A 12905-nucleotide genomic window follows, 5' to 3' on the forward strand; every position below is an offset into this window, starting at 1 on the left:
GTAGGTCAAATAAAACACATTGTTAGTGTGCGTGTGTGTGTGTGTGTGTGTGTGTGTGTGTGTGTGTGTGTGTGTGTGTTGGCAAGCCTGGAGTGCAGGCTTGGTGTGCCCAGACACAGCAAAGTGTACATTTTACCCACACTTAGTGAGGGCTGCCAAATGGCTACATACAAGTAACACAAAGGTTTTCATCGTCCGAGACCCCAGAATCCTCAGCGTTAGCTGTCAACATTTTCTTGGCAGGCTTATAACAGGCTTATAACACTTTTTAAAGATACTCACCCCACCCATGTCAGCCATGGTTTAGATTAGCAGGATGAAAATTCATCACATTTTGCCTGAGAAACTGCAATTTAATCTAATATAAGTCATATGATGTTATCTGCTATAGTATAAGTACTAAACTAAATAAATTGGTGAAAATAATTACTTTCTTACCTCTCTTTCTCAAACAGTGAGATAAGGTAACACATAAAATATGAGAAGAATTTCTTGTTGATTCTCTAAAGAAGAAATTAAAATGACAGTCTCCACATAAAAGATTGTGAAATCTGGCAACAAACTACTTTTTTTATTTCAAAGAGATGCATACACACACTTAATGAAATGGTGAGCAAACTGTCACAGAATTAAAAGTGAAGGTCTTACATTCCAGGGGGTAATAGCGATACTACATTGTTTGTGTGAAATCTGTATATTATTGTAGAACTGCTTTAAAATAATCACAATTGCATTAAGGAAAATTGTACATAAATGAAACAGAACTGATCCTCTGCATAATACTGTGTGTCCCACAGTTGCATCGTGGAAGAATACAGCCTTTCACTATAAAAAGCTAGGGGTTCAGGCGTCTACTTTTAATAGCTAATTATCAAGAATATTCTTGTGGTTATACAGATTGTTAATGTTTTACACATGATTGTACTGATGGTTAATAATGAATAAACACACACAGTTTACAGTATAGAGTTTTTCATTCACATATTTTCCACCACACAACAGAAAGAACAGAATCACCCTTGACCGTAGCACCGGACAGACAGTGAAACATTCCCGGTATGGTTACTGTTTCATCTGCAGAGCCAGACTGGACACAAAGGGACTACTCATGGTGCGGAACCTTCAACAGTAATGGAATTGTTACATATTCACTGGAGTAGTTACTAAAAGTTCATCTTTTGCTAGTGCTCTACAGTACATGTTAGAACTAGTAGATAAACCATCTGCAGCATACTTGTATCAGCTCCTATAATTACTACTACCAGATTACCTGCAGATTTTGAACTTGGGTAAATTCCTGGCTGCCCATAGAGTAAAGGTAAGTGGAGGTCTTTTTTCTCAATCATCCCAAATGTTTTATATTTTTTTCATGTATCACGTCATTAGTGCACAAAATACTTTATTCAAGTGCCCTTTTTCTTACGTGGAGTAAAACAGTGTGGAGAGTAGACCCTTTTTTTACATTTCACTACATGTTTGTGTATGTGACAAATAAAGCACTTGAACTTGAACTTGAACAATTACTAAGGGTAAAATAGTATGAAAAGAAAATCTGTAAAATGTTCCCCTCTTAAGCGATCCTCTGCTGTCAGATAAGTACAATGTCAGGGGGAGATGAGACTCAAGGTCACCGTGAGTGTTATTGATATCACTAATGTATTAGCCATTAGCCCAAATTTAATTTAATTTAATTTTGGATTTTCCACTGCTCTCCTGTGTTTTGGATTACCGCTGTTTTGTAATAAAGAATCCTTTTCAACATCTGGCAACTGGGTCCTCTCATTAGCACACTGGGCTAAGCGCTGGTTCGCCAGATCCAGCATCTCGGGTTCAATCCCTGAGAAAAGCCTGACAGTCCTGGCTTTTGGAACTGTTAAGGGTTCAGTGCCAGAAGAGCTTAGGGATCTACTGGGTGTGTACCCTCAGAGCATGTCTGACATATATTCAGGTGCATGAATATGGAGTGATTTATAGACTAGTAAAAGAATCTTGAATATATATATGTGTGTGTGTGTGTGTGTGTGTGTGTGTGTGTGTGGTGTGTGTGTGTGTGTGTGTGTGTGTGTGTGTGTGTGTGTGTGTGTGTGTGTGTGTATGTGTGTGTGTGTGTAAATTAGTCTACTACAACAAACTTGGTATGCATGCTTAATGAACATTGTACCTGTTTAAAGAATATGTAGGTCAAATAAAACACATTGTTAGTGTGCGTGTGTGTGTGTGTGTGTGTGTGTGTGTGTGTGTGTGTGTGTGTGTGTGTGTGTGTTGGCAAGCCTGGAGTGCAGGCTTGGTGTGCCCAGACACAGCAAAGTGTACATTTTACCCACACTTAGTGAGGGCTGCCAAATGGCTACATACAAGTAACACAAAGGTTTTCATCGTCCGAGACCCCAGAATCCTCAGCGTTAGCTGTCAACATTTTCTTGGCAGGCTTATAACAGGCTTATAACACTTTTTAAAGATACTCACCCCACCCATGTCAGCCATGGTTTAGATTAGCAGGATGAAAATTCATCACATTTTGCCTGAGAAACTGCAATTTAATCTAATATAAGTCATATGATGTTATCTGCTATAGTATAAGTACTAAACTAAATAAATTGGTGAAAATAATTACTTTCTTACCTCTCTTTCTCAAACAGTGAGATAAGGTAACACATAAAATATGAGAAGAATTTCTTGTTGATTCTCTAAAGAAGAAATTAAAATGACAGTCTCCACATAAAAGATTGTGAAATCTGGCAACAAACTACTTTTTTTATTTCAAAGAGATGCATACACACACTTAATGAAATGGTGAGCAAACTGTCACAGAATTAAAAGTGAAGGTCTTACATTCCAGGGGGTAATAGCGATACTACATTGTTTGTGTGAAATCTGTATATTATTGTAGAACTGCTTTAAAATAATCACAATTGCATTAAGGAAAATTGTACATAAATGAAACAGAACTGATCCTCTGCATAATACTGTGTGTCCCACAGTTGCATCGTGGAAGAATACAGCCTTTCACTATAAAAAGCTAGGGGTTCAGGCGTCTATAAAGAACCAGAACATTTTCTCTGCTTTGACCACTGGCCCATGTGCAAAGGTGTTAATAGCTTAGCAGTCAAAAGTGTATAGCATCAGTCACAGTATTACGTCTTACACCATCCCACAAGTAGCCATTTAATCATTAGCATCAGTCACAGTATTACGTCTTACACCATTCCACAGGTAGTCATTTAATCATTATCACTCATAAGCTAACCACACATATGTTTTACTTACCAGGACTGTTCAGAAGAGTTACTTGATGAGCTCCATCACCCATCACTAATGCACTGGACAGAATGGATATAGCCACAATGCACCATGAGATGCACCATGATGTTAACTGGAGAATTAAAGTATGATAAATGGTGGTAATTTTAATTGTTTACCAGCACATGAAATTACCAAAAGTGTGACGTGTCTAAATGTATGTTTTAGATGGCGGACTCCAAATCAGCTCCACACAATGACCGGGTTCCATTCTCACTTCAATTCTCAATTCTCACAAACTGTGATTGATAAACCGCCGCACTGCAGCTGCCACGTCCGTGGTCTGGGGAGTTCTCGGGCCTACAGGCCTGCACATAGAGGATCCCCACAGTCTGTGGGTGGGCTCCCCACCTGCTGTGCTTAGAACTTCTGCATTCTATGTTTAAACACACACACACACAAGTCCTTTTACTAGTGTATCTTATGTTGTATGAGTACAGTACTTTTAATAGCTAATTATCAAGAATATTCTTGTGGTTATACAGATTGTTAATGTTTTACACATGATTGTACTGATGGTTAATAATGAATAAACACACACAGTTTACAGTATAGAGTTTTTCATTCACATATTTTCCACCACACAACAGAAAGAACAGAATCACCCTTGACCGTAGCACCGGACAGACAGTGAAACATTCCCGGTATGGTTACTGTTTCATCTGCAGAGCCAGACTGGACACAAAGGGACTACTCATGGTGCGGAACCTTCAACAGTAATGGAATTGTTACATATTCACTGGAGTAGTTACTAAAAGTTCATCTTTTGCTAGTGCTCTACAGTACATGTTAGAACTAGTAGATAAACCATCTGCAGCATACTTGTATCAGCTCCTATAATTACTACTACCAGATTACCTGCAGATTTTGAACTTGGGTAAATTCCTGGCTGCCCATAGAGTAAAGGTAAGTGGAGGTCTTTTTTCTCAATCATCCCAAATGTTTTATATTTTTTTCATGTATCACGTCATTAGTGCACAAAATACTTTATTCAAGTGCCCTTTTTCTTACGTGGAGTAAAACAGTGTGGAGAGTAGACCCTTTTTTTACATTTCACTACATGTTTGTGTATGTGACAAATAAAGCACTTGAACTTGAACTTGAACAATTACTAAGGGTAAAATAGTATGAAAAGAAAATCTGTAAAATGTTCCCCTCTTAAGCGATCCTCTGCTGTCAGATAAGTACAATGTCAGGGGGAGATGAGACTCAAGGTCACCGTGAGTGTTATTGATATCACTAATGTATTAGCCATTAGCCCAAATTTAATTTAATTTAATTTTGGATTTTCCACTGCTCTCCTGTGTTTTGGATTACCGCTGTTTTGTAATAAAGAATCCTTTTCAACATCTGGCAACTGGGTCCTCTCATTAGCACACTGGGCTAAGCGCTGGTTCGCCAGATCCAGCATCTCGGGTTCAATCCCTGAGAAAAGCCTGACAGTCCTGGCTTTTGGAACTGTTAAGGGTTCAGTGCCAGAAGAGCTTAGGGATCTACTGGGTGTGTACCCTCAGAGCATGTCTGACATATATTCAGGTGCATGAATATGGAGTGATTTATAGACTAGTAAAAGAATCTTGAATATATATATGTGTGTGTGTGTGTGTGTGTGTGTGTGTGTGTGTGTGTGTGTGTGTGTGTGTGTGTGTGTGTGTGTGTGTGTGTGTGTGTGTGTGTGTGTGTGTGTGTGTGTGTGTGTGTGTGTATGTGTGTGTGTGTGTAAATTAGTCTACTACAACAAACTTGGTATGCATGCTTAATGAACATTGTACCTGTTTAAAGAATATGTAGGTCAAATAAAACACATTGTTAGTGTGTGTGTGTGTGTGTGTGTGTGTGTGTGTGTGTGTGTGTGTGTGTGTGTGTGTGTGTGTTGGCAAGCCTGGAGTGCAGGCTTGGTGTGCCCAGACACAGCAAAGTGTACATTTTACCCACACTTAGTGAGGGCTGCCAAATGGCTACATACAAGTAACACAAAGGTTTTCATCGTCCGAGACCCCAGAATCCTCAGCGTTAGCTGTCAACATTTTCTTGGCAGGCTTATAACAGGCTTATAACACTTTTTAAAGATACTCACCCCACCCATGTCAGCCATGGTTTAGATTAGCAGGATGAAAATTCATCACATTTTGCCTGAGAAACTGCAATTTAATCTAATATAAGTCATATGATGTTATCTGCTATAGTATAAGTACTAAACTAAATAAATTGGTGAAAATAATTACTTTCTTACCTCTCTTTCTCAAACAGTGAGATAAGGTAACACATAAAATATGAGAAGAATTTCTTGTTGATTCTCTAAAGAAGAAATTAAAATGACAGTCTCCACATAAAAGATTGTGAAATCTGGCAACAAACTACTTTTTTTATTTCAAAGAGATGCATACACACACTTAATGAAATGGTGAGCAAACTGTCACAGAATTAAAAGTGAAGGTCTTACATTCCAGGGGGTAATAGCGATACTACATTGTTTGTGTGAAATCTGTATATTATTGTAGAACTGCTTTAAAATAATCACAATTGCATTAAGGAAAATTGTACATAAATGAAACAGAACTGATCCTCTGCATAATACTGTGTGTCCCACAGTTGCATCGTGGAAGAATACAGCCTTTCACTATAAAAAGCTAGGGGTTCAGGCGTCTATAAAGAACCAGAACATTTTCTCTGCTTTGACCACTGGCCCATGTGCAAAGGTGTTAATAGCTTAGCAGTCAAAAGTGTATAGCATCAGTCACAGTATTACGTCTTACACCATCCCACAAGTAGCCATTTAATCATTAGCATCAGTCACAGTATTACGTCTTACACCATTCCACAGGTAGTCATTTAATCATTATCACTCATAAGCTAACCACACATATGTTTTACTTACCAGGACTGTTCAGAAGAGTTACTTGATGAGCTCCATCACCCATCACTAATGCACTGGACAGAATGGATATAGCCACAATGCACCATGAGATGCACCATGATGTTAACTGGAGAATTAAAGTATGATAAATGGTGGTAATTTTAATTGTTTACCAGCACATGAAATTACCAAAAGTGTGACGTGTCTAAATGTATGTTTTAGATGGCGGACTCCAAATCAGCTCCACACAATGACCGGGTTCCATTCTCACTTCAATTCTCAATTCTCACAAACTGTGATTGATAAACCGCCGCACTGCAGCTGCCACGTCCGTGGTCTGGGGAGTTCTCGGGCCTACAGGCCTGCACATAGAGGATCCCCACAGTCTGTGGGTGGGCTCCCCACCTGCTGTGCTTAGAACTTCTGCATTCTATGTTTAAACACACACACACACAAGTCCTTTTACTAGTGTATCTTATGTTGTATGAGTACAGTACTTTTAATAGCTAATTATCAAGAATATTCTTGTGGTTATACAGATTGTTAATGTTTTACACATGATTGTACTGATGGTTAATAATGAATAAACACACACAGTTTACAGTATAGAGTTTTTCATTCACATATTTTCCACCACACAACAGAAAGAACAGAATCACCCTTGACCGTAGCACCGGACAGACAGTGAAACATTCCCGGTATGGTTACTGTTTCATCTGCAGAGCCAGACTGGACACAAAGGGACTACTCATGGTGCGGAACCTTCAACAGTAATGGAATTGTTACATATTCACTGGAGTAGTTACTAAAAGTTCATCTTTTGCTAGTGCTCTACAGTACATGTTAGAACTAGTAGATAAACCATCTGCAGCATACTTGTATCAGCTCCTATAATTACTACTACCAGATTACCTGCAGATTTTGAACTTGGGTAAATTCCTGGCTGCCCATAGAGTAAAGGTAAGTGGAGGTCTTTTTTCTCAATCATCCCAAATGTTTTATATTTTTTTCATGTATCACGTCATTAGTGCACAAAATACTTTATTCAAGTGCCCTTTTTCTTACGTGGAGTAAAACAGTGTGGAGAGTAGACCCTTTTTTTACATTTCACTACATGTTTGTGTATGTGACAAATAAAGCACTTGAACTTGAACTTGAACAATTACTAAGGGTAAAATAGTATGAAAAGAAAATCTGTAAAATGTTCCCCTCTTAAGCGATCCTCTGCTGTCAGATAAGTACAATGTCAGGGGGAGATGAGACTCAAGGTCACCGTGAGTGTTATTGATATCACTAATGTATTAGCCATTAGCCCAAATTTAATTTAATTTAATTTTGGATTTTCCACTGCTCTCCTGTGTTTTGGATTACCGCTGTTTTGTAATAAAGAATCCTTTTCAACATCTGGCAACTGGGTCCTCTCATTAGCACACTGGGCTAAGCGCTGGTTCGCCAGATCCAGCATCTCGGGTTCAATCCCTGAGAAAAGCCTGACAGTCCTGGCTTTTGGAACTGTTAAGGGTTCAGTGCCAGAAGAGCTTAGGGATCTACTGGGTGTGTACCCTCAGAGCATGTCTGACATATATTCAGGTGCATGAATATGGAGTGATTTATAGACTAGTAAAAGAATCTTGAAATCTATTCTTAAACTAACAGGTAACCAGTGCAGTGATTTTAAGACTGGTGTGATGTTTGCCCTCCGTCTTGTTTTAGTGAGGATTCATGCTGTTGCATTCTTTATTCTTCTCTTAGATATTTGTAGTTTGACTTGTGTAATCCAGTGATGGTTAATCAATAACAAATAAGGTGTGTGAGGGCATATTTTGTTCAGATACTGATACATTGTCACAGTCAGATGACCTTGTTTTGAAAAAGATGTTTAAGGGGGGCGGGGGGGGCACAAAAGGGTGTGAAACCACTAGTTACAATTGTTAAATGTAGGCTGTGTACAACGCCTGTTGTTTCCCTTCCCCTTCTGCCACACAACCCTCCCCCAATCTCCCCAATCCCCCCCTTCCTATCTCCACCCGGCCGACCTCAAGCAGATGGGTGTGTGCCGTGGTTCTGCTTAAGGTTCCTTCCTGACTAACAGGGAGTTTTTTCTTGCCCCTGTTGCCATTGTGCTTGCACTAAGGGGGTTCAGGCTCTGGGCTCTGTAAAGCGCCTATTGTATTGTTATGGCGCTATATAAATAAAATTGAATTGAATTGAATTGAATTGTGACCGTGGCTGTGTGAAGTGTAAGACAGCCAGAGCTACGTGAAAAGAATGGAAATCCCCTATCACTCACACAATGTAGCCTTGAGAACTTATTAAATAGTTGTCACCATGTGATCTAATGATGTCTTTCAAAACTCCATAAGCCTGTACCTGTGTGATGATGATGTCATTTGCCTCAACCAGCAGTGCAACCTAACCCCTCTCACAACTCTAGGCTACCCCAGCTACCCATCTAACCCAGGCCATACACTGAGAGAGCAGGCTACTCCAGGTCATACACTGAGAACACACTGAGAGAGCAGGCTACTCCAGGTCATACACTGAGAACACACTGAGAGAGCAGGCTACTCCAGGTCATACACTGAGAACACACTGAGAGAGCAGGCTACTCCAGGTCATACACTGAGAACACACTGAGAGAGCAGGCTACTCACTAACTCTAGACAGATGTGATTATAACACAGACTGCTGACAAATGCAATGCCTTTGACAAAAATGGCAGTTTTCCTTTGAATATATTTATTATTACATTTGCTCATTTATATAATTTAATGAATGCAATACCTGTATTTTATAACTTACTATTCTTTCTCTTGTGTTCCATTTCATCCTTCTCTTTTCACTGTAGGACAGAATGGCACCCTGGCTTCTTCCTGTTCTCCTATCACCTGTCTACTTCCTGAGTCTCCTTGTGATTTCCTGTCCTGCCTGCCATGGAGGGAAGATACTGTTGGTCCCAATAGAAGGGAGCCACTGGGTGAACATGGACATCCTTATCAGGGCTCTACACAACCAGGGACACTCCATCACAGTGGTACTGTCCACCAAGAGCTGGTACATCAAAGCGGACTCTCCCTACTACGACTCAGTCACGGTGTCTGTCGACAAGGGGTTCGATGAGGAATTTGTCAAACCGTTCGTTGTGCAAATGATGGAAATCGAGAAGGGAAGTAGGTCCTTCATTAATTTTATTCATTCGCAGTTAGTGTTGGGCTTGACCACGTACAGACTCCATGACATCTCCTGTCACATGGCAGCCTCCATGTTTGAGGACAGAGCGTTAATGCGGCAGCTGAATGAGAGTCAGTTTGACCTGGTTCTCACGGACCCCTCATCTGCCGAGGGCATCCTCCTGGCTCACTACCTGAAGCTGCCCTTAGTCCACAATGTGCGGTGGTTGACTGGTACTGAAGGCCACCTTTCTCTCGCACCTTCACCGGTATCCTACATACCAATCAGAGGATCTGGCCTGTCTGACAAAATGACCTTCTTACAAAGGGTGAAAAATATGCTTTTCTACCTCCTTATGCAGTTTAAGTTGAGGTTCTTGATCCACACACAATACCAGGCAGTGTGTGATAAGTACTTTGAACATGAAGTAGACTATAGTCAGATTGTGCAAGCAGCAGATCTCTGGCTGATGCGAGTCGACTTTGTGTTTGAGTTTCCACGTCCCACTATGCCTAACATTGTTTACATTGGTGGGTTCCAGTGTAAGCCAGCAAAGCCCCTTCCTCAAGACCTGGAGGACTTTGTACAGAGCTCTGGAGACCATGGGGTCATCCTCATGTCTTTGGGGACATTAGTGAGTGCCATTTCAGGCGACATTGCAGAGGACATAGCAGCAGCTTTTGCTGAGTTGCCTCAGAAAGTCATTTGGAGGCATGTTGGGGAAAGACCCTCCACACTGGGTAACAACACCCTCCTAGTAAATTGGATGCCCCAAAATGACCTACTAGGACACCCTAAAATCAGAGCCTTTGTAGCCCATGGGGGAACTAATGGACTTCAAGAGGCCATCTATCATGGCGTTCCAGTTGTGGGAATTCCTGTGTTTTTTGACCAGTATGACAACCTGTTTCGACTGAAGGAGAGAGGAGGAGCGAAAATTTTCTCCATCGCCGCCATCAATAAAAACACCTTCCTCCAGGGCTTACAGGAAGTGCTCCATGAGCCGTCCTACAGGGAGAACATGCAGAGGCTCTCCAGGCTGCACAGGGACCAGCCAATGAAGCCCCTGGACCGAGCCATCTTCTGGATTGAGTTTGTAATGAGACACAAAGGTGCTGCTCACCTGCGCACAGAGTCATACAAGATGCCTTGGTATGCCTACCACTCAGTGGATGTAGTACTGTTCTTACTTGCTGTAACACTCAGCTTCATGTACATTGTGGTTTATGGCATCATGGTCTTTTGCTGCAGGGTTTGTTTGAGAAGAAAAATAAAACATGAGTAACCTCATGCTAATGCATTGTTATATGTTAAAGATCTTGCCCTACATTTTTAGAGTCTTACAAGATATCCTGGTACTCCTACCTTGAGTAGATGTCCTGTACTCCTACCCCCCATTAGATGTCCTGGTACTCCCATGTGATGGAAATCTGATAATAACCAGTCTGATCCGTCTTATAATAAGAGATAAGTATAAAGTTTATTAGTCTTATGCAGAAGGATCAGAAACACACAGAGTGAACAGCAAGCAGTCTGTGAGAATCGGTTGAATTCTCTTACAGGTAGTGTCTATTTAACAGGGTTACAGAGATAAGAAGAACAGGGAGTATCACTGTTCCAGAACACTATATTCTCAAGGACAGAAAAAACAATCACCCTAGTTCTCCTCAACTTCACATTATGTGCTTTACACAATAACACTTGCAATTTGCATAATTTCTAATACACCCCTCAGTAGATGTCCCTTACTCCTACCCATCAGTAGATGTAGTTGTGTTTTTGGTTGCTGCTTTGTCCTTTGCCCTGCTGATTATGTTTTCCTCTTGCAAATATTTTCTAGGGCTATGCTATAAAGGAAAAATGAAGAGAGACTAACATAGTATGACTATAGCTGTGGTCAGGATCTTACCTGTAATCATTTTCATTTCAAAGCTGATTTTACATTTGGATTTAGATTTCTCTGCCAAGTTGCTGATTTTAGAGGAAAGTTAAAGACGAAATTTGAGAGCTTGAAATAACAAAGGATCTTGCTCGATCTAGTGATGTCAGTGTTACATTTAGCTATGTGTGATCTTTAAAGCATTACCAAACAATTGTCAAGAATTGGTGAGAGCAATAAAAAAAATAGCCCATTAATACTGTGTGGGTGTCTTATCCTTAGCTTGAACAATGACACGCTTCTTGAGAGATGCTAATTCTCATGTTAGCTTTATATACATTTTCTGAAAGTGCTTCCCAAGTAAGCTTGCAAATATGTTTAAAACTTTCTCATGGGTCTGAAATGTGCGCATGTATATATCAAGATGTTTGGTTTTAACTTGAGTTATACACAGGAAGAGTTCAATTCCTTTACTATACTATTGGTTAGGGACTTCCCACAGCCCCCAAACCTCTTACCGCCATATGCAAGTACTTAGCCTAGCCTAAGTATTATAACAACAGGGTGCACTACAACCATCATACGGTAACTTACATAAAATACTTAACAACAACATCAACAACAACAAAGATGCCCTCGTGAAGATTTCACTAGTCAAGTGGGGACCTTCCTTCATCAGTGTTTTGTTGAATTAGGCACACAACACCTCCAGAAGGCTCAACAGTGGTGTCTGGCATCCCAGACCCACCCCCCTCCATACTCACGATAGGACACATGTCAGCATTAGGGACAACAACTGAAAAGAGTTTACATGCATATCTCAGTGTCTTTATGCTGTTGCTTTATAGTGACCTGACTAGGTAAGCACAACCGAAAGGAAAGGTCGCTGTTTGCTAATTGTAACATGAAGTTAATTGCATTGCAAGTAAAAACAATTTACCTTGACTGGAGGTCGTGTGAGTTCCTGTTGAAGTTGACACGTCAACAAAGATGAGTTTTCTCAGGGGAGAAAATGAAAGAAAAAAGTCCAGGATTTCCTCCGGCACAAGGGTATGAGTAGCGTGAGACACAACAACCTCCGCCACTACACGCCTCTTTACCAGAGTTAATTTAATCTCCCTGGGTAACACCGCACCCATGACTAACAAAATTGACCACATCAAATGAGTCCTCTGAGCAACACAACGGGTTCATAAAATGTACGAATGACAATGACCAAATTAACAGCCTGCATTGCTGGCTGTGTGGGCGTACATGTCTATGTGTTTGTGAGGATGCTAGCGTGAGCTAACCAAACACTGTATAGGAGCTAGCTAGTTAGCTTGAGTAAGCTACTGTAATTTAAGATAACCATGGCAAAACCCCATCGATTATGTTTGTTTGTGATGTGTAATATCAGTCCTTTATCAGTCATTCACGTCATTTGCGCTTACGTTATTTACCGCTTGCGATTACACCGACAAAAGAGTAATTCAGTTGCTATAAATGTTGAACAGCAGCGTTAAACATGATACAACATTAACAGTCAGGCAATCGACATCGTTACTCAAGGACAAAATAAAGGTCCTGGTATTAGCCAATCAAATGTATCATTATTTAGAATTACTTCCTGGAAGCGATTTGTCTGGCTTTCCATCCGACAGATGCAGAATATACTGTAGGTAAGGGATCCGTATTTCCGCTGGGATCCGTATTAAA

At 40.5% G+C, this 12905-nt stretch overlaps 1 protein-coding gene across 1 annotated transcript; it reads left to right on the plus strand.

The window, feature by feature from the left end:
* The first annotated feature begins 9011 nt into the window (after nucleotides 1–9011).
* On the plus strand, nucleotides 9012–10613 carry LOC105892622 (UDP-glucuronosyltransferase 2B13-like). Its single transcript, XM_042708739.1, has one exon. It carries the CDS (start codon nucleotides 9012–9014, stop codon nucleotides 10611–10613), a length of 1602 nt encoding a protein of 533 aa, XP_042564673.1.
* Nucleotides 10614–12905: the final 2292 nt, after the last annotated feature.

The sequence above is a fragment of the Clupea harengus genome, chromosome 9 (assembly GCF_900700415.2).
Source record: "Clupea harengus chromosome 9, Ch_v2.0.2, whole genome shotgun sequence".
Taxonomy (NCBI): Eukaryota; Metazoa; Chordata; class Actinopteri; order Clupeiformes; family Clupeidae; genus Clupea; species Clupea harengus.

Excerpts from the sequence above, each read along its gene's own strand:
- LOC105892622 (XM_042708739.1), top strand. The coding sequence starts at position 9,012 with ATGGCACCCTGGCTTCTTCCTGTTCTCCTATCACCTGTCTACTTCCTG.